The 20,188-nt window shown below is 40.9% G+C and overlaps 1 protein-coding gene across 2 annotated transcripts in view; it reads right to left on the bottom strand.

The window, feature by feature from the left end:
* ccdc186 (coiled-coil domain-containing protein 186) overlaps positions 1-20,188 on the bottom strand; it is a 105,240-nt gene that overhangs the window by 70,577 nt on the left and 14,475 nt on the right. For both annotated transcript variants that reach the window (XM_064950949.1, XM_064950950.1), the window contains exons 4-6: positions 18,984-19,112; positions 2,186-2,398; positions 1,655-1,774 (exon numbers count right to left, since the gene is read on the bottom strand). In XM_064950949.1, the coding sequence (XP_064807021.1) occupies positions 1,655-1,774; positions 2,186-2,398; positions 18,984-19,112 (462 nt within the window). The remainder of the gene's footprint in view (positions 1-1,654; positions 1,775-2,185; positions 2,399-18,983; positions 19,113-20,188) is intronic.

A 20,188-nucleotide genomic window follows, 5' to 3' on the forward strand; every position in this document is an offset into this window, starting at 1 on the left:
CATTGAAATTAAATGGGAAGTGGCGTTTCACCACGCGCTAGTGTACACGAAGGGTCACGGAGTGATGAAACTTGGAGACTCCAACAGGGTGAGTCAACACGTCCGTGAGGCAGAAACATAATTTGTTTGTTTTGTGCATGAAGAAATATGGAAAGTAAATCGTTTTGAAGAACTGTGAGGATGAAGTAGATTATCTGGTCAGGACAGCTTCCTGATTATATGATGAACAGGATGAAATTCATTGTGGCAGAATCGTAGATTATCTGGTCAGGACAGCTTCCTGATTATGAGGAACAGGATGAAATTCATTGTGGCAGAATTGTAAGTAGGCCTACCTCATAGTTGTGACAGTATTTGGAAATATTAACAAATTGGCAATTTAGTTTATTTGAAAATGGCAACGTCCAAGGCATTCTATTTTCTGTGTTGATAGCCCAACGGTAAAGTCGCTGTCTATTATTTGCTATGTTGATACGATACGGGAGTAGCCTAGTCTACAATATCTTTATTGGATGTGCTGTTATTATTTACTGAAAACCTCTTAAATGTAAACTCCCCATAATTGGGGACCCGATTAGATGTATTTTATTCAATTCAGTCTGGTTTGAGAACGGTAGCCCCTATCTGCAAAAGCAGGATGTCTGCAGGAAGCTGAGTATCTTGGCTATTGACCGGAGACACTTACTACCCTATATGGGCATACGAATGTATAAGGGAAGGCGAAGCCGATGAACCTAATTTCAAGATGGCTGCTACCTACATTCCGGTTAGCGTTGTGAAGCTTAAACTAAATAAACACGGAATACATTGATTCATACCGAAAGACGGGTCTCCACAGATCATGAGGATGTCTTATTTGTCTGCCTGTGACCTACCGTTACTGACCACCAGCCCAGAGAGTTTTGTTTTTTTACACCAAACAGAAAACATTTTACAAGGTAAGTTTTGATTTGGTCTGTGTTTGAGCTATAGCTACATGGGGATATGAAATTAATCCAAATGTTTGGTAGGAACAAATTTAGGCTATTGCCAAAGTTATATGAGTTAATGGCAACATCGAATGTCCACCGAGTGACTATATCTTTGCGCATTAAAAATATGATGAAAACACTTGGATATCCCCTGTATGTCCCCCTACACCACCACAATGTTTGACAGAGGTTGGTGTTGTATACATTTTGTTTTTATAACAAAAAGCATTTAGGAATTGCAAATATGTAATAGCACTGGAATGATCTAATAAGACATAAGCCACTTTGGAGAGGTTTAGGGACACTTGGAAAAGTCCTGTGACCACACCTGACACCACTTACTACAACATCTGCCCATGTGTTAGGTCTATCAATCACATTTTTTTCTGATATTGTTCACATGTTGTGGAAGCCATCTGATGTGTTTCCAGCTCTGGGCGTCAATAATTCACTTATGGCTTGCAAACAAAATGATGACTCTGAAAATAAAATATATTTTGTGTGTGCTTAATCTTGTGTATTCTGAACTATGTAACTCCTACCGATCTTCTGATAATTTCCTCATAAACTTTCCAAATATACCAAGTTATATTCATGTCAGAATCATGTAATTACACATGAATAGCAGTTACTTTTGGGTCTATTTACTATTCAACAGTGTAAAAAAATGCAGTTGGTCTTACCTTATGGGCCTCGGTCTCACTACTCAGCTTGTTCTGGGCCCATTTGACCTTGATGAGGTGTGAGTTGATCCCCTCCTTGACGTTCTCCAACTCCCGATTCAGCCTGCTCACCTCTCCCTCCTGAAGACAACAAGAGATATATTCCATTAGGATGTAACAGGCGCGGTATGCCATTTCATTTGTAATTAATGTTAAAGGATCACTTTACTAAAAAACATATTTCAGTATGTTGTTCGTTAGTCCACTGTTATGGTCAGCAGTAAAGTTTCAGTAAAAAGCACAGGTTGTGATAATGCAAAAAGCAGCAGGTACAAAGAAAAACATTCCACCACTATCATGTTCATCATCATCAAAAGCCTTCGAGCAGACTCCTTCCAATTACCTACAATAAATATGAAAGACTCAAGGCGAAATAGATTTTCCAGTGCAAATAAAGCAGCGGTGTCAGAACGTCCATCTAATAATGCACCAGCGCCACCTTAGCAGCTGAACATGTGGAACTTTGTTGCTTAAACATTAACCCTGCGTTACCTTGGCGTCATGGAGCTGCTGCAGCCGGCCTTTCTCCTGGGCCAAACTGTTTCCCCTGAGGGCCTGGCGGTCCACCTCCTTGGTGGCCTCCCTCAGCCTCCTTTCCAGTCCCTCCTTGTCCCTGCGCAGGTCCAGAGCCTCCTTCTCCCCGCGAACATACTTCATCACCATGGCCTCCTTCTCCTGACGCGACTCCTCACACTTCTTCCCAGCCTGGGAGGGACACATGAATTAGTAGCTGTTACATTGATTATATCATTATGTATTACATTGATTATATCATCAGTATAGGCTGGTGAGAGGAGGACGGCTCATAGTAATGGTGGATGGAATGGAATCGATTGAATGGTATCAATCAAATGTTCCATTAACTTCCAGCCATTAGTCCTACTATGAGCCTGTCCTCTGATGTAAAGTGCCACCAGCCACCACAGGTTAGTATGCAGTTATGTGGACAGGTAGACACAGACATGGACAAACATGCAGACACACATTCACTGATCTACACAGAAACACAGGCGCATGCATTATGCAGGTTTACACACAGACATGCAGAAAAATAGACAGGAATTATGCATGCTCAAGTGCACACTCATTCATGCTTAATTAAAACTCTTGTATTATATCTGGGGGTGTAGTGACGGTCTCCCTGATTGCATGTTGTAAGTGGATAGTGCTGCAATTGAACGTGGCAGTTTGGTTGAGGTTTCAATACAAAAATCCACAATGAGTATGTGTGAGATCTAAACTAGAGCCATACAAATGATAGAGCAGTGCATTGATAGGTCAGCTTGTAATATGCCAATTAGGAAAATCCTCAGTCATTGGTCAGGGTAAAAAATGCCAGCTGGCCTAAGGACAGTTGGGTGTTCTCACACAGGTGTGTTAATTTCTCAAGAGAACGCTTTCCCCTCGATCTGTCAGACAATATTGGCAATACGTTACCATGCTCATCCTCAATTAATATCTCCATTAACACAAACACAGGGGACTATATGCGAGGGAAGGTGAGAAAGAGTGAAGGAGAAATAGAAATAGATAGAGAGAGACAGACCGAGAGAGAGGTGGTATATTGCAGTAGTGTTCATGTCTGTATGGCAGAAATTGTTTGAGACTTTTAGAGATTTAGTGAGGGTAGAATGTAGGCGTCATCTTGAGATATGGAGTAATATTTAGATGGTGTGAAAAAGCTAATAAACTTCCCCAAAACAATCTTATATTGTTCAGCGAACAGTGAAATGGAATGTGTTATCATTCCAGAGCTACCAGACCGTCACAGGCCATTTTATCCGAAAAACTTGGCTGCAAGTGGATCTTCTAGCATGTCAATAACCAAAAGCACACGTAAAAAATGATGCAATATTTTAGTAAACTGAGGTTTCAATAGAAGGTTTAATGATTGAGCCTTGAGGTTGTAAAATATATTTGCTGCGGTTGACCTCGAGCAGGCTGTAAGACCATTCATGTGTGGGGTTGCTTCTTAGCCAAAGGAGTGTGCTCACTCACAACTTCATGTAATTGTCAATAAAAGCCTTTGACACATGAAATGCTTGTAATTATACTTCATTACTCCATGGTAACATCTGACACTGAAGCAGCGCAACTTTTGGCCACAACTGTTCAGTGTTCCCTTAAGTGGAATCAACACCTAAAATAAACAAACCCATAACCCCTTTCCGGTAATCTAATCATTGCAACCTGTTGCATTAATTTAGTAAAAATATAAACCTGTTGAACAAATCTGGAACCTTCAAAAGTTGATGCTGTCTCATCAGCGTAATAGTCAAAACTAAGTCACTTTAATAACTGGACACTGTTCCACGTAACGGAAACTGATTATAATTTTAGAATATATTACCTTCCTGATTAAATTCACTGGTGTTACCTAAACTATAAAACCCAGGAACATTAATCAGAGACTAGTTGAATTGGAAACATTATTTGATAATCTAAATCTGAGTTTGGTATATTTTCAAACAATTCCCTTTTGAAATCCCATTGATATATGAATGAAGATTCATTTCCTAGGGCTTCCACTAGATGTCAACCGTCTATAGAAATTTGAATGAGGCTTCTACTGTGTTGTGGTACTGAATAAGAGCAGAATGAGCCATGTGTCTGGCAGTCAGCCATTTCCTGGTCAAGCGCATTCCACATGATATCCACTTGCGTTCCGTTCCTCCTCAAGACACAAAGGAATTCTCCGGTTGGAACTTTGTTGAAAATGTATAATAAAAACATCCTAATGACTGATTCTATACTTAGTTTGAACTGTTTCTTCGACCTGTAATATAACTTTTTGAAGATTTTGTCCGAAAAAATGGTCGACCAGCACCAGCGTTTGGATAGGTTTTCCAAACGCGCTAACAAAAGTAGCTAATTGGACATAAATAAACGGAAATTTTCAAACAAATCAAGCATTTATTGTGGACCTGGGATTCCTGGGAGTGCATTCTGATGAAGATCAAAGGTAAGGGAATATTTAGCATGTCATTTATGGTTTATGTTGACTACAACATGGCGGCTAATTTGACTATTATTCTGAGCACCGTCTCAGATTATTGCATGGTTTGCTTTGTCCGTAAAGTTGTTTTGAAATCTGACACAGCGGTTGCATTAAGGACAGGTATATCTATAATTCCATGTGTATAACTTGTATTATCATCTCCATTTATGATGAGTATTTCTGTTGAATCGATGTGGCTATGCAAAATCACAATGTTTTTGGAACAAGTGAATGTAACGCGCCAATGTATACTGAGATTTTTAAGTAAAAATATAAACTTTATCAAAAAACATACATGTATTGTGTAACATGAAGTCCTATGAGTGTCATCTGATGAAGATCATCAAAGGTTAGTGATTAATTTGTATCTCTATTTGTGCTTTTTGTGACTCCTCTCTTTCGCTGAGAAAATGGCTGTTTTTATTGTGGTTTGGTGGTCACCTAACAATCGTTTGTGGTGCTTTCGCTGGAAAGCATATTTGAAATCGGACACTGTGGTGGGATTAACAACAAGACTACCTTTAAAACGGTATAAGACGGTATATGCTTGAGGAATTTTAATTATGAGATTTCTGTTGTTTTGAATTTGGCGCCCTGTACTATCACTGGTTGTTGTTATATCATCCCATTAACGGGATTGCAGCGGGAGACTTTTTAATAGATGCCTGGGATCAAATATCACGGATTCCTTATGCTCAGAAATGGACTACATTTTAGACAGAAAAAAGGTAATACATTTAGGGGAGGTAACAGAAACAATCTAAGGCAAAACAGCTATTACATACAGTGGGGCAAAAAAGTATTTAGTCAGCCACCAATTGTGTAAATTCTCCCACTTAAAAAGATGAGGCCTATAATTTTCATCATAGGTACACTTCAACTATGACAGACAAAATGAGAAGAAAAAAAATCCAGAAAATCACATTGTAGGATTTATGAATTTATTTGCAAATTATGGTGGAAAATAAGTATTTGGTCAATAACAAAAGTTTATCTCAATACTTTGTTATATACCCTTTGTTGGCAATGACAGAGTTCAAACATTTTACACACCTCAAGTGATATGTAAGAGTGTATTGAGTGATATTTGAAGGAGTATATTGTTGTGTTGCTTGTTCTGTTCTGTTTCGATACAAATCTCCCAGATTGAGTCTGCTGGAATGTTGGGATTTCTCCTGGTGGGTTAGAGGTCTAACATCCTGATCCTGTGGCTCTGCAATGAGGGGAGTATAAGCAAACTTGAAAAAAAACTGTTCCAATAGAATGTGTTGTTATTCTCTTTCACATAGGTTTAGAGATTTGTAGTAGGAATAATTGGTAAAAGTAATAATTTGTCATATAGTCAATGTTTGTCTGGATTTCCAGAATCAGAAATTAACTGAACTAAACTGTTGTTCTGATCTGTCCTCTCTCGAGGTTATCATGAAAGGTGACGTCAAATGGTGTCTTGATGTATAGCAGGGATAATTTGGCCGGGAACAGTGTGAACCTCAAAACCCCCTCTAACTGGCTGAAGAAGAGTTCAATAAGGCCCTGTCCGCACCACTTCTACCGAGAGACCTGAGTCTGAGCCAACAACCAGTGTACAGCCTCCAATCGAGACTGTCAACTGTTTTTTCTCTCATGCTTTTTATCTCAGGAGTGTGACAGGAGTCCACGTGGAGTGAGCATTGAGAGAAATCCGTTCCAAAACTACGCTCATGTTGCTTGTATATTGGTTGGGAAATGGACAAGACATAATTGGTGATAGAGGTGGTGGCGGCCCAGAAGGGATATTGAAATTGGGACATTATCATGGGCCATCCACTTTGAACTGTAAAGCTATCTGAAAAAGATAATGAAGAAGACACCAGAAGAATCAGTGAAGGACGGGGGGGTACGGGATTCAATGTGTGTTAAATTGAGGATTCTCACAATGACTGATATGACCAAATGTGAATCACTGCCAAAGATATAAAACTGTATTTTTTTGTGAAGAATCAACAACAAGTGGGACAAATCATGAAGTGGAACGACATTTATTGGATATTTCAAACTTTTTTAACAAATCAAAAACTGAATGTCACTAAATAATTTTAATTAGGTTTTGATTATGATTTGGAAAATGGAAGATTTGTTTGAAACAGAGTTCAGAAAAAGGTTTAAAATTTTTCAGTTTTTGTTTTGTTAAAAAAGTTTGAAATATCCAATAAATGTTGTTCCACTTCATGATTGTGTCCCACTTGTTGTTGATTCTTCACAAAAAAATACAGTTTTATATCTTTATGTTTGAAGCCTGAAATGTGGCAAAAGGTCGCAAAGTTCAAGGGGGCCGAATACTTTCGCAAGGCACTGTATATATATATAAATATTTGTTAAATATTGTGCATTTTGCTATTTGCCTCATGACTCCTGCATGCTTTGTTGACTATGAACTGTCTTGTTTACCAAACCATGGGTCAGATTGTGTTTGTTCCCATACTCAGGACTCTGACTGTCTATTGGTTACATAGCCCATCTACTGTTGCTAGCCCCAATTCTGACTTGTGCTCTGATATCTGCTTCACTGATTTCTGCTCTCATAAAAGCCTGGGTTTTCTGCACGTTCTGCACTAGAAGCTTATTACCTAAAATGGATCAATTGAAAGTGTGGGTTCACAGCTCCAATCCAGATGTGTTGGTCATTACTGAGACGTGGTTAAGGAAGCGTGTTTTGAATACTGACAACCTTCCAGGTTATAACCTCTTTAGGCAAGACAGATCTTCCAAAGGTGAGGGTGTGGTAATCTTTACCAAGGATCACCTTCAGTGCACCTTCAAGCTCGCTCCTGGCCCCTTACATTAAGTCTGCATTTGTCCTGCTAGGTGACCTACACTGGGACATGCTTAAACCATCTGACCAAGTCCTAAAGCAATGTGACTCCCTAAATCTTTCTCAGATTATTACTAATCCCACAATTTATGACTCCAAAACACCCAGAATTTTTTTGTTTTGGGTTACCAGGTGCCTATTTTCAATCACCAGGTGCACAGAGGTATATCCTAATCAGTTTCTCAAAACATATCTTAAACCTTCCATAAATCACTCAGGCCGGCCCCCATTGATAGAGGGCCGTAGTAGGGTACTCCCATGAATATTGGCATGGCATGAATATTAGGAAGCCAGGTAAATGCCAGGCTCTTCTCCTCAATGTTATCCTCACAAATAATCCTGATAGGTATCAGTCTGGTGTTTTCTGTAATGACCTTAGTGGTGTTTAAAGCACAACTGTTTTACAGCCTGTGTTCGTAATAGCTTCTCAGTAAAGTGACCGGTGTTGATTAGTTACAAATGCGTACTAAAAAACTTTAATGAGCAAGCCTTCCTCCATTAACTGGCATCTGTAAAACTGTATAGAATCAGCTTGATCACCTCTGTAGAAGACGCTTGGACCTTCTTTTTAACAAACACGCCCCCCATAAAGAAAATTATAATTAAAAATAGGTTCAGCCCTTGGTTCGACCATGATCTTGCAGAGTTACTCCAACTCAAGAATTGCATTTGGCGAATCGCTCGGCACAGGCATACTCAGGCCGACTGGCTCTCATTCAGGCAAATGAGAAATAAGTGCACTCAGGTTATTCAAAAGGCCAACGTTAAGTTACTTTAAAGGAACAGTTCTGTCTCTCTAGGTCTAATCCCAAGAAATTCTGGAAAACGGTTAAATACCTCAAGAATAAACCCTCCTCCTCACAGCTGCCCATGTCCCTTAATGTTGATGTGGTTATTACTGACAAGAAGCACATGGTTGAGCTCTTTAATCACCACTTCATTAAATCAGGATTCCTTATTGACTCAGCCATGCCTCCTTGCCCGTCCAACATTTCCTCATCTCCCACCCCATCCAATGTCACTAGCCTCAATACTCCTCCCACTTTTTCCCCTGCCCCGCTACAAAGTTTCTCCCTGCAGGGGGTCACCGAGTCCAAGGTGCTAAAGGAGCTCCTTAAACTTGACCCCAAAAAAATCATCATCTGGGTCAAGGTTGCTTCCCCTACCATTGCAAAGTCTATCTCTGACCTTTTTAACCTGTCTCTCCTCTCTGGGGAGGTTCCCATTGCTTGGAAGGCAGCCACAGTTCGTTGTTTATTTAAAGGGGGAGACCAAGCTGATCCTAACTGTTAAAGGCCTATTTCTATTTTGCCCTGTTTATCAAGTGCTGGAAAAACTTGTCAATACTCAACTGACTGCCTTTCTTGATGTTTATCATATTCTCTCTTTTATGCAATCTGGTTTCCGTTCAGTTCATGGATGTGTCACTGCAACCTTAAAGGTCCTCAATGATGTCACCATTGCCCTTGATTCTAAGCAATGGTGTGCTGCCAAAGATTTTGATACGGTAGACCATTGTGGGGCGGCTAAGGAGTATTGGTGTCTCTGAGGGGTCTTTGGCCTTGTTTGCTAACTTCCGCTCTCAAAGAGTGCAGTGTATAAAGTCAGAACATCTGCTGTCTCAGCCACTGCCTGTCACCAAGGGAGTACCCCAAGGCTCGATCCTTGGTCCCACGCTGTTCTCAATTTACATCAACAACATATACATATATATACACACACACACACACACATATACACACATATATGGTAAAGGCAAAGTCCAAGAAGGCATTATCACTTTCCTTTCCTTAAACGTATCCATAATGGAAAGACAATTGCCTTTATTGATGTGTATGCTCCATTCATATGATCCTAAGTTTTCTGAATCTTTTCTGATTCTCTGAACATTATACGTGTTACAATTAACTTAATTCCAACTGGTTATTGAGAGACAGACATGAATGCCATTCTGGACATGCGGGACAAATCTAATAAGACCAACTACAATCCAAAAGCTCTTCAACGTATGCAACCTATTCCAGGAAGATAGGTATATGGAGCACGTCACTACTTCACAGCAGAGAAATTTGAGAATTTATTTAGGACAGAAATGCCATCTGGAACACGCATACTTTCATGTGCCTTAATAACAAACTTGTATGCCATCTGTAAATATGAATCAAATTGTTAGATTATTAGCCTAGTTGGTTTAGCCACAGAAAAAGACAGGAACTCTCCCGTTAGCCATGATTTGCTAAGATAATGGGTGGGCTGGACATGCCGAGAGAGGAGTTCGGATTGGTCTGCCATGGAGCAAACTTTCATTTTATTTGATATAGTGTGTGTTTACCAGAGATAGTCATTCAAATTTTGCTACATAGGACCGAATGAAGGTGGTGGGTCACATATACTCTCGGATTGATGCCTGGCGACCTCATAACCCTAAAAAATATATATATCTCTATATATAAAAAACAATTTTTTTAAAGAGTACACTTTCTATTCAAACAGGCACTCCCGAATCGATTTCGTACGATTATCTACTACTCATTTTTCATTCATCAAGAAAATAAATTTGACATATGATCATATCTGATCATCATGCTTATTAGGTTAAGATGGGGCAAGGTTTTAAAGATTGCACAAACAAATATGGCCACTATGTTTCTAGCTCCTTTACAAGCATTTCTCTACACCAGCAATAACATCTGCTAAACATGTGTATGTGACCAACAAAATATGATTTGATTATTACTGCCATATACAAATGTCTGAATCTTGTAAAAGAGCCACAAGCTAGCATGAGGGACAAGAAGTAGCTAGCGACATTGAGGTTTGTTTAGAGAAAAGTCAGCTAACCTTGTACGCTAACTAGGTATAATTAGATAGCTAATAAAAAGTTCAATTTCTCTTAAGATTTAAAAGCCAACAATATTTTGTATAAAACAGCATATTATTGACCTAAAAGTTTAGCTGTGTTAGCCCTGTCACTAGCTTATCCAGGATCAGTCATACATAGAACAACCATGTACTGTCCATCTATGGGAACAACTGCAACCTTTTTGCAAGCAACATTGCTAAAATGAATAAAATAAAATATGTAATGCTCATTTTCTGTAGTATAATTGTCATCTCCATACTGTACCTAAATTACAAGGTATGCACTAAACAATTTTATGTCAGCACTTAAAGGGCATGTACAGAATCTGGTATATGGTTTGCCTATATATTGTCTATTGGTATAATTTTCAATTGAGAACATATAGTTCAACATGTACACAACGTGCAAGTTTAGCTATTCTCTGCTTCAGATGGCAAATGACCAGTAATGCCCTCATACTGTAGGCCTATGCATGCCATATGATAAGATGCTAAATGGATTCACATAGTTGAGTGAGTGAGTGAGTGAGTGAGTGAGTGAGTGAGTGAGTGAGTGAGTGTATACAACACACACACACACACACACACACACACACACACACACACACACACACACACACACACACACACACACACACACACACACACATTGGACAGAACACCTTTCCCTCTTTATTGCAGGATTAAGTGATTCATCAACATTGACACTAGTTCATTATTAATAACAGTTCTCTTAAGTTTAAACACTTCACTTAAAATAATCAACACTTCAAAATGTACAAATAAGCTAACTTATATGTAAAGATTAGACATCTTAGTCTAAAGAACAATAGATAAATGAGTAGTAAGAAGTAGGCTATTATTACTAAAGCATAATTGCAGGCAGGGTACCAAAAAATGTCTGCACCATTGAAGGTCCTCAAGCACACAGTGGCCTCCATCATTCTTAAAATGAAAGAAGTTTGGAACTACCAAGAATCTTCCAAGAGCTGGCCGCCTGGCCAAACTGAGCAATCGGTGGAGAAGGGCCTTGGTCAGGGGGGGTGACCAAGAACAGATGATCACTTTGACAGAGTTCTAGATTTCCTCTGTGGAGATGGTAGAACCTTCCAGAAGGACAACAATCTGTGCAACACTCCACCAATTATGCCTTTATGGTAGAGTGGCCAGATGAAAGCCACTCCTCAGTAAAAAGGCACATAACAGCTCACTTGGAGTTTGCCAAAATGCACCAAAAGACTCTCAGACCATTAAGAATAAGATTCTCTGGTCTGATGAAAACCAAGATTGAACACTTTGGCCTGAATGCCAAGCATCATGTCTGGAGGAAACCTGGTCCTATCCCTACGGTGAAGCATGGTCGTGGCAGCATCATGCTGTGGGGATATTTTTCAGCGGCAGGGACTGGGAGACGAGTCAAGATCGAGGGAAAGATGGCTTCGTTCAAGTACAGAGAGATCCTTGATGAAAATCTGCTCCAGAGTGCTCAGGGCCTCAGACTGGAGTGAAGGTTCATCTTCCAACAGGATAATGACCCTAAGCACACAGCAAAGACAAGGCAGGAGTGTCTTCAGGACAAGTATCTGAATGTCCTTGAGTGGCCCAACCAGAGCAGGGACTTCAACCCGATCGAACATCTCTGGAGAGACCTGAAAATAGCCAGGGTAATGGTGAAACGTAACAAAATGTGGAAAAAGTCAAGGAGGCTGAATACTTTCTGAATGCACTGTAACTAGGAATAAAGTGACAGATAGTAAACGGTAGCAGCAACGTATGTGATAGTCAAAAAAGTGTAAAAAGGTTCAATGCAGATCGTTAAATAGTTAACCAAATAGCTACCCGGACAAACTACTGTATTTAGCAGTCTTATGCCTTGGTCCTAGAACCTGCTCGGGAGCCTTTTGGTCCCAGACTTGGTGCTCCTGTACTGCTTGCAATGCGGTAGCAGAGAGAACAGTATGAGTTGGGTGGCTGGAGTCTGAAAATTCTTAGGGCCTTCCTCTGACACCTCCTGGTATAGAGGTCCTGGATGACAGGAAGCTCGGCCCCAGTGATGTACTGGGCCGTACAAACTGCCCTCTAGCACCTTACGGTTGTTTCGCCAAACAGTTGCCACACAAAGCAGTGATGCAGCCAGTCAAGATGATCTCAATGGTGTAGCTGTAGAACTTTTTGAGGATCTGAGAGCCAAATCGTTTCAGCCCTGAGGGGGAAGGGGCATTGTCGTGCCCTCTTCATGACGGTGTTGGTGTGTTTGGAACATGATAGATCCTTAGTGATGTGGACACAGAGGAACATGAAACTCTTGACCTGCTCCACTACAGCTGTGAATGGGGGCGTGCTAGGCCCTCTGTTCCCTGTAGTCCACAATCAGCACCTTTGTCTTGCTAACATTGAGGGAGAGGTTGTCCTGGCACCACACTGATAGGTCTCTGAACTCCTCCCTATAGGCTGTCTCATTGTCGTCGGTTGTCAAACCTATTACCATTGTGTCATTGGAAAACTAAATGGTGGTGTTGGAGTCGTGCGCGGCCACACAGTTGTGGGTGAACAGCTAAAATAATTTAGACAGGTTACCTTGGTGTTCTAGGGCACAGGGACTATGGAGGTCTGCTTGAAACATGTAGGTATTAGAGACTCAGTCAGGGAGAAGTTGAAAATGTCATTGAAGACACTTGCTAGCTGGTCAGTAAGCGTCCTGGTAATCTGACTGAATGTTAACCTGTTTAAAAGGTCTTCCTCACATTGGTTACGGGGAGGGTGACAAAATCACGCACAGAAAAAAAAAATATATTAAAAATATATTAAATATATAAATAACAGTCCATTGCATAATGGAAACATGTGTTTTTGCTGACCCAGTACCAACTCCATGACACACCAAACACAGAACAGGCTTGGAGCAGTACAGTATTGCCCTTGTAGCAGTTTAGGGAAAAAGTGCTTTAATCAAAGACACAGAGGCAGTAGGAGATGGCACTTGAAAAGTTGATGTAGGTGTGTAGTAAACTTGTCTGAGACCTGGACATTTGTGTAAACTTCCTGAGCTAATGTCTACACTTAAGCTTAGCAGGGTAACCGTCTTGTGGCCTGCAGGAGACATAGGTTAGAAACCAGTCTGTACCATTGGTGCCATGACCGGGATCTGTGAGGAGGTCAAATGGGTGGTGGAGTGTAACGAATGTAGTTCTGTAAACCATGCTTGCACGTTGAGTAACCTTTTTTGATAACTAAAAGAGGTTAGAGTGGCAGGCCAGTAAATGGAAAGTTGAAAGTTTAAATTCCAGGGCTGACAACAAATCTTGCGCGTTTGAGCCAGACAGTTGCTGTTGTTAAAACCTGGGTCTCTTGTTACCTTGCTGATCTATGGGGCAGCATGTAAGCCTACAGGTTAGACGAGAGGTAGACCAAGACGCTATTGTGCCCATGAGCAAGGCACAACCACAAAACCATTAAAATGTGAAATCGTCTTTATCTCAGGGGAACTAACTCAAGTCTTCAAGTCTCACACAAGGTTACTCAATGTATGAATATTCCTGTATGATGTGGATGAGTTTGTAACTGGCGGTGGGTAGTGGTATGTGCATCAAATTAAGGGAAGTAAATTCATTCGGCCCTAATCTATGGATTTCAACTGACAGAATACAGATATATTAAAACTAGCTTCTTTTTTTTAAGGTACTGGCGTGTATCAGAAAACTAGTCAGTATCTGGTGTGACCACCATTTGCATCATGCTACGCGACACATCTCCTTCGCATAGAGTTGATCAGGCTGTTGATTGTGGCCTGTGGAATGTTGTCCTCTTCGATGGCTGTGTGAACTCGCTGGATATTGGCGGGAAATGGAACATGCGGTCATACACATCGATCCAGAGCATCGCTAACATGCTCAATGGGTGACATGTCTTGTGACTATGCAGGCTATGGAAGAACAGGAACATTTTCAACTTCCAGGAATTGGGTACATGTCCTTGTGACATGGGCCGTGCATTATCATGTGAGACATGAAAATGCAAGGCAATGAGCCTCAGGATCTCGCCATAGTGCGAAGCTGAACATTGTATGCTGGAAAAACTTGGTTTGTTATTTCTGATTAAAACCAAACTGCTATTCATTAAAAATGAATACAGAACTTGTTTTTAAGTGGATTCCGGGATACGGTTAGCTTTTAACAGCTAGGACCGTGATTTCTTCTCCCAGAATCCCGCCTAAAAGACAGGTTAAAGCATGTTTGACAGAGACGATAAGCTGCAGGCCATCAAGAGAACAAAGTTGGTACCAGATGAGTTTTGCAGTGGAGCCCACTTTGTCTGGAGAAATAAATTAACGGAGCCATCGCTGTATCTACCATGCTTTATTTCGGGACAAATTGGATCACCCATAGTTTCAATTCGGCAACTGTTTGCTTGCAGAGGATTATAGGAGGCTGGATGCCGCTAGACGGCATTGGTGATTGTTGGATGCATCTCCACCTTGATGTTTGTCTTCATCCGACTGGCCGGTGTTGCCCGGAGCTCCCACATCTGATAGCGGAGTTGAAGGAGCACAGCAAGGGGAGCAAGGCAATCAACAATGGTCGCATGTCACGAGCTGTGGAATCCGAAGACAACAGCCTGCTGCAAAGCAATCTACACTCCCAGCAAGAGGCCCGGAGCGGATCGTCTTGCCGTCGAGCCTGATCATCCTGCAACTTTGAGGGTGCCTCTGTCTGCGGCCACAGTACCTACTAATACGACTTCGAAGTAGCCTTCCGTCCCTGCTCTGGATTGAGGGAGGCTTCTCCATCTGTCGGATACCTGCACCAGGAGCAACAGGGTCAAGTAATCCTGCCTCTCGCCAGGTCCATAAAGGGTTCTCCGAATCCTGTGAAGCGTGGAAGGATTTCCTCGTCCTTCTCACAAGCTGTTTTTTTGGGAAGCTCCACGGTAAGAAATGTGACTTTTCCTGGTGCAAAAACAATGTCCTATCCCGGAGATCGCGTAAATTACATTACTAAGCTGCTCCCTGAAGGGCAGATCCGAACAGCTGAAACTGGACTTTATTAAAGAGCTGATTGACTCTGCTAAATATTAACAGAAGGCCCATCATATCTAGCCCTGTGACCTCTCTGAATCGTAGCATTGAACGCTTTAGCAGGATTCTCTCTCTTCAAAACTAGCTACGTGATTATTGCAGCTTATTATTGCAGCTCAATGTGTCTAACTTTTGTTGACAATTTCAATACCTTTTGGAAACAAAACTTGATTTATAAGGAGAATAGGATCCACCAAAATCATTAGGGTCCTAGATTATAGGAATTATTTCCCTCTATACCATTTGTATTTCATTAACCTTTGACTATTGGATGTTCTTATAGGCACTTTGCTATTGCCAGTGTAACAGTATAGCTTGGTCCCTCTAGTTAGCGTGCGCTAAGTTCAATGCTAGCTAGCAACTTACCTTGGCTTACTGCATTCGCGTAACAGGCAGTCTCCTTGTGGAGTGCAACGAGAGAGAGGCAGGTTGTTATTGCGTTGGACTAGTTAACTGTAAGGTTGCAAAATAGAATCCCCCGAGCTGACAAGGTGAAAATCTGTCGTTCTGCTCCTGAAATAGGCAGTTAACCCACCGTTCCTAGGCAGTCATTGAAAATAAGAATGTGTTCTTAACTGACTTGCATAGTTAAATAAAAGGTATAAAAAAAATCTAATTTAAAAAATGAATAAAATGTTGTTTTTTAAAATATATATATATAAAATAAAAAAAATAAAATCGTCAAATCGGCGCCCAAAATTACCGATTTCCGATTGTTACGAAAACTTGAAATCGGCCCTAATTAAAATCGTCCATTCCGATTAATCGGTCGACCTCTAGTCTCTTCACAGTCCCCAAGTCCAGAACAGACTATGGGAGGTGCACAGTACTACATAGAACCATGACTACATGGAACTCTATTCCACATCAAGTAACTGACGCAAGCTGTAAAATTATATTTTTAAAAACAACAAAAAACACACCTTATAGAACAGTGGGGATTGTGAAACACCACAAACATAGGCACAGACAAATGCATACACACGATAACATACGAACTATACACACACGTACACATGGATATGTGGAAGTGGTAGAGTAGGGCACACAGTGTGTTCTGAAATCTGTGAATGTGCTGTAATGTGTTAAAAAAAGTATAAACTTCTTTAATTTTGCTGGACCCCAGGAAGAGGATCGATACATACAAATACAGTATCTCTATGCATTAAAATTGCCATCTATGAAATGCAATTGTGTTCATTCTCCATAGCTTATGCCTGCCCATACCATAACCCCACAGTAACCATGGGGCACTCTGTTCACAACGTTGACATCAGCAAACCGCTCGCCACACACGTGACGTGCCATTGTGAGGCCAGTAGGACGTACTGCCAAATGATTTAAAACTATATTGGAGGCGGCTTATGGTAGAGAAATTAACATTAAATTATCAGGCAACAGCTCTGGTGTACATTCCTGCAGTCAGTTTGCCAATATTTTTGTTCAGTGTATGTTGCTTCAATTTAAATTCACTTACCACTCAACTCGCACGGCTCAATTAATTTCTCCCAATCTCTGTACTTGAAGCCTACGCACTGGGCATATGTGACCGACTGGCTCAAATCGGTCTTATGTAGCAACATTTCTAAGTGTGTTTTTTACAATGGATAAAAGTAGAGACTCAGAGATACAAAATTGTATATCATAAACTACAGCTGAACAATGGGAAAGTAAATTTGCTTTGAAAGTTGATAAACTTGTAAACTCACTTTTGAGAAAATGGCATTTTAATATTTTGGCACTACTATTGGAGACCCCTTCTTTGTCTACACCAATTCAGCATCGTTCACACCCTCTTTAGTTTTAGTCCCACCCATATCTTTAAGGGTTGATCCAAATGTACTAAGAGCAGTCAAGCACCCAAGCTAACTTGCGAACAGCTCACTGAACATTACTCACCCTAGCAGAGAAGACTTATGTTATCCAGGGGCAACTGTGCTGTCAGATTGTCCGTTCGTAAATTCAGAGCGTTTCGCGTTCAGAGCGCACACCGGACGCTCAGGTCGATGAGTAGGGTTGATCCGAACGGTCAGACCTCACAACAACAGTCAAGAACCAAAGCTAACTGGCTAACATTGGCTAGCTACTTCCAGACAAATAATGAGAGAACACCCCACTCTGACCATTTTACTCACCCAAGCAGAGCTGGTTAGGCTGTTTTCATGTTATCCAGAGCTTTTTGGACTGTAACTGCTGGCAACATTTTAATTTGCTTTTTTGCCAACGTTTACTGACACCAGCCATATTCAACGTGTATTGAGCGTTCCTAAATTAATCTGCACTCTCTGGCACACTCAGACGAGAGTGCTCTGAAATCGGGGTAGACGGCCAGACTGAATTTACGAACGCACTCAAAATGGTTACTTGCATAGTCTTTTGTAAAGACATGTAGCTATCTAGGTAAACAATGAACCATAATCCCAACTCATGATGTTACTACCCTGCAGGTAGCTAACCAACCAGATTCAATGTTAGCTAGCTAACATTAGGCTATAGCTAGCTAAGCAAATAGCTCTGAGATACAAATAAGGTTATACATGTAACGTTATTTAGCGAGCCAACCAGCCAACGTTAGCTAGCTCGCGAGGTAAACAATGAACCATAATCACAACTCACTACATTACTACCCCACATTAATTAGGTAGCTAACCAACCAACCAGGTTCAATGTTAGCTAGCTAACATTAGGCTACAGCTAGCCAAGCAAATGGCTCTTCCTGTCAAAATTAGAAACATGTAATATCTGATAATGTAGCTAGCTAGACATTCTTACCCCTATACATCATCCATGGGTGGATGCGTCTCCTGTTGGATGCCATGGTTGCCCTTAGTTTGAAGATGTAATCCTGAGACAGGTGTTTTCTCCATCTCATTAGCTATCATACTCAAATTCCACTGATTTCAAAACTCAGTCCTCCAGAAAGTGGAGTTTTAATACACGATACATAAAAAAACAGTGTTAGACAGGATTACCTAGACATACTGACCAGCTCAAAAGACACAAGTGTGCTATATGGCAAACCAATCCGAACTCATCTCTCAGCATGACCAGCCCACTCACTATCTGAGCCAATCATGGCTAGCGGGAAGGTTGCCTTTTTTTCTGTGGCTAAACCAACTAGGCTTGTCATTTATCAATTTTTGTGTTTATAACAAACTTGTATGCCATCTGTAAAGGCACATGAAAGTTCACAGGAGAGCCGTTTGAACGTAGACTTTACATTGTTATCAAAATGTTTTTTGAGGCAGAAATGCCTTCACGAACATGTGAAGTAGTGAACCGCGACATATGCCTGGTTTCCTAAAACATATTTTCATAGTGATAGGTGTAATGGAATGGCAGAGATAGGGAGTTGACCGTGTGAAACTCACTGCATGCTGAAAACACATTGAGCTAATTTAAATCTGTTATGCTGCTTGTCCGACAATTTTTTTCTACCTGTCTCGAACTGTCGTGCACTGCTATGCAAGGGTCTTCTTGACATCCTCTTTCTCCGGGAGCTTACCTGCTCCAGCCGGTAGGCAGTCTCTCTGTGCAACTGCTGCAGGGCGTTCTTCGCGGCGCCATCCTGGTAAACCAGTTTGTCCCTGGACTCCTTCAGCTCCCTCAGCAGCTCCTCCACCCGGCCCTCCAACTGGGAGAGACACAAAAGACATTGTAGTGTGAAGTTGCCCCTAGACACTTATCTTTGTGCATTTCCCCCCCTAATGGTTAGGATAGGGGATGGAAAAGATGATCCAAGCGCTGTATCTAGGAGAAACATCACCCAGGAGCAACAAAGAGTAGAGGACAGGTCCGTCATGTTAGACAGGGACAGACTTGGCTTAACCTGCCTGACTGACAAGCATGCCAACATACATAACAGTGCTTCAGAAACTATTCAAAACCCTTCACTGTATCCACATTTTTCTGTATTATAGCCTGAAAAAATGTATTAAATGTAGATTTTTTTTGTCACTGGCCTACACACAATACCCCATAATGTCAAAGTGTAATCACATTTTTTCAAAATGTAAACAAATTATTTTAAAATTAAAAACTGAAATATTTGTAGTCAATGAGTATTCAATCTCCTTATTTACGCTTGCAATAATAAATTCTGGAGCAGAAATCACTCTGTGACGACCTCATCTCTGTACCCCACACATACATTTGTCTGTAAGGTCCCTCAGTCGAGCAGTGAATTTCTAACACAGATTCAACCACAAAGACCAGGGAGGTTTTCCAATGCCTCTCCAAGAAGGGCACATATTAGTAGATGGGAGAAGAAAAAAGCAGACATTGAATATCCCTTTGAGCATGGTGAAGTTATAAATTACACTTTGGATGGTATATTAATACAACCAAGCACTACAAAGATACAGGCGTTGCCAAAGAGGAAGGAAACTGCTCAGGAAATTCACCCAGCGGCCAACGGCGACTTTAAAACAGTTACAGAGTTTAATGGCTTTGATAGGAGAAAACTGAGGATGGATCAACAACATTGTAGTTACTCCACAATACTAACTTAATTGAGAGTGAAAGAGTGAAAATTAAGAAGCCTGTGTAGAATAAAAATATTCCAAAACATGCATCCGGTTTGTAACAAGGCACTAAAGTAATACTGCAAAAAATGTGGCAAAGCAATTAACACTTTGTATTCCGGACAAAAACTTGTTTGAGGGCCTCCCGGATGGCGCAGTGGTTAAAGGGCGCTGTACTGCAGCGCCA

The sequence above is a fragment of the Oncorhynchus masou genome, chromosome 31 (genome assembly GCF_036934945.1).
Source record: "Oncorhynchus masou masou isolate Uvic2021 chromosome 31, UVic_Omas_1.1, whole genome shotgun sequence".
In the NCBI taxonomy this organism is placed as follows: Eukaryota; Metazoa; Chordata; class Actinopteri; order Salmoniformes; family Salmonidae; genus Oncorhynchus; species Oncorhynchus masou.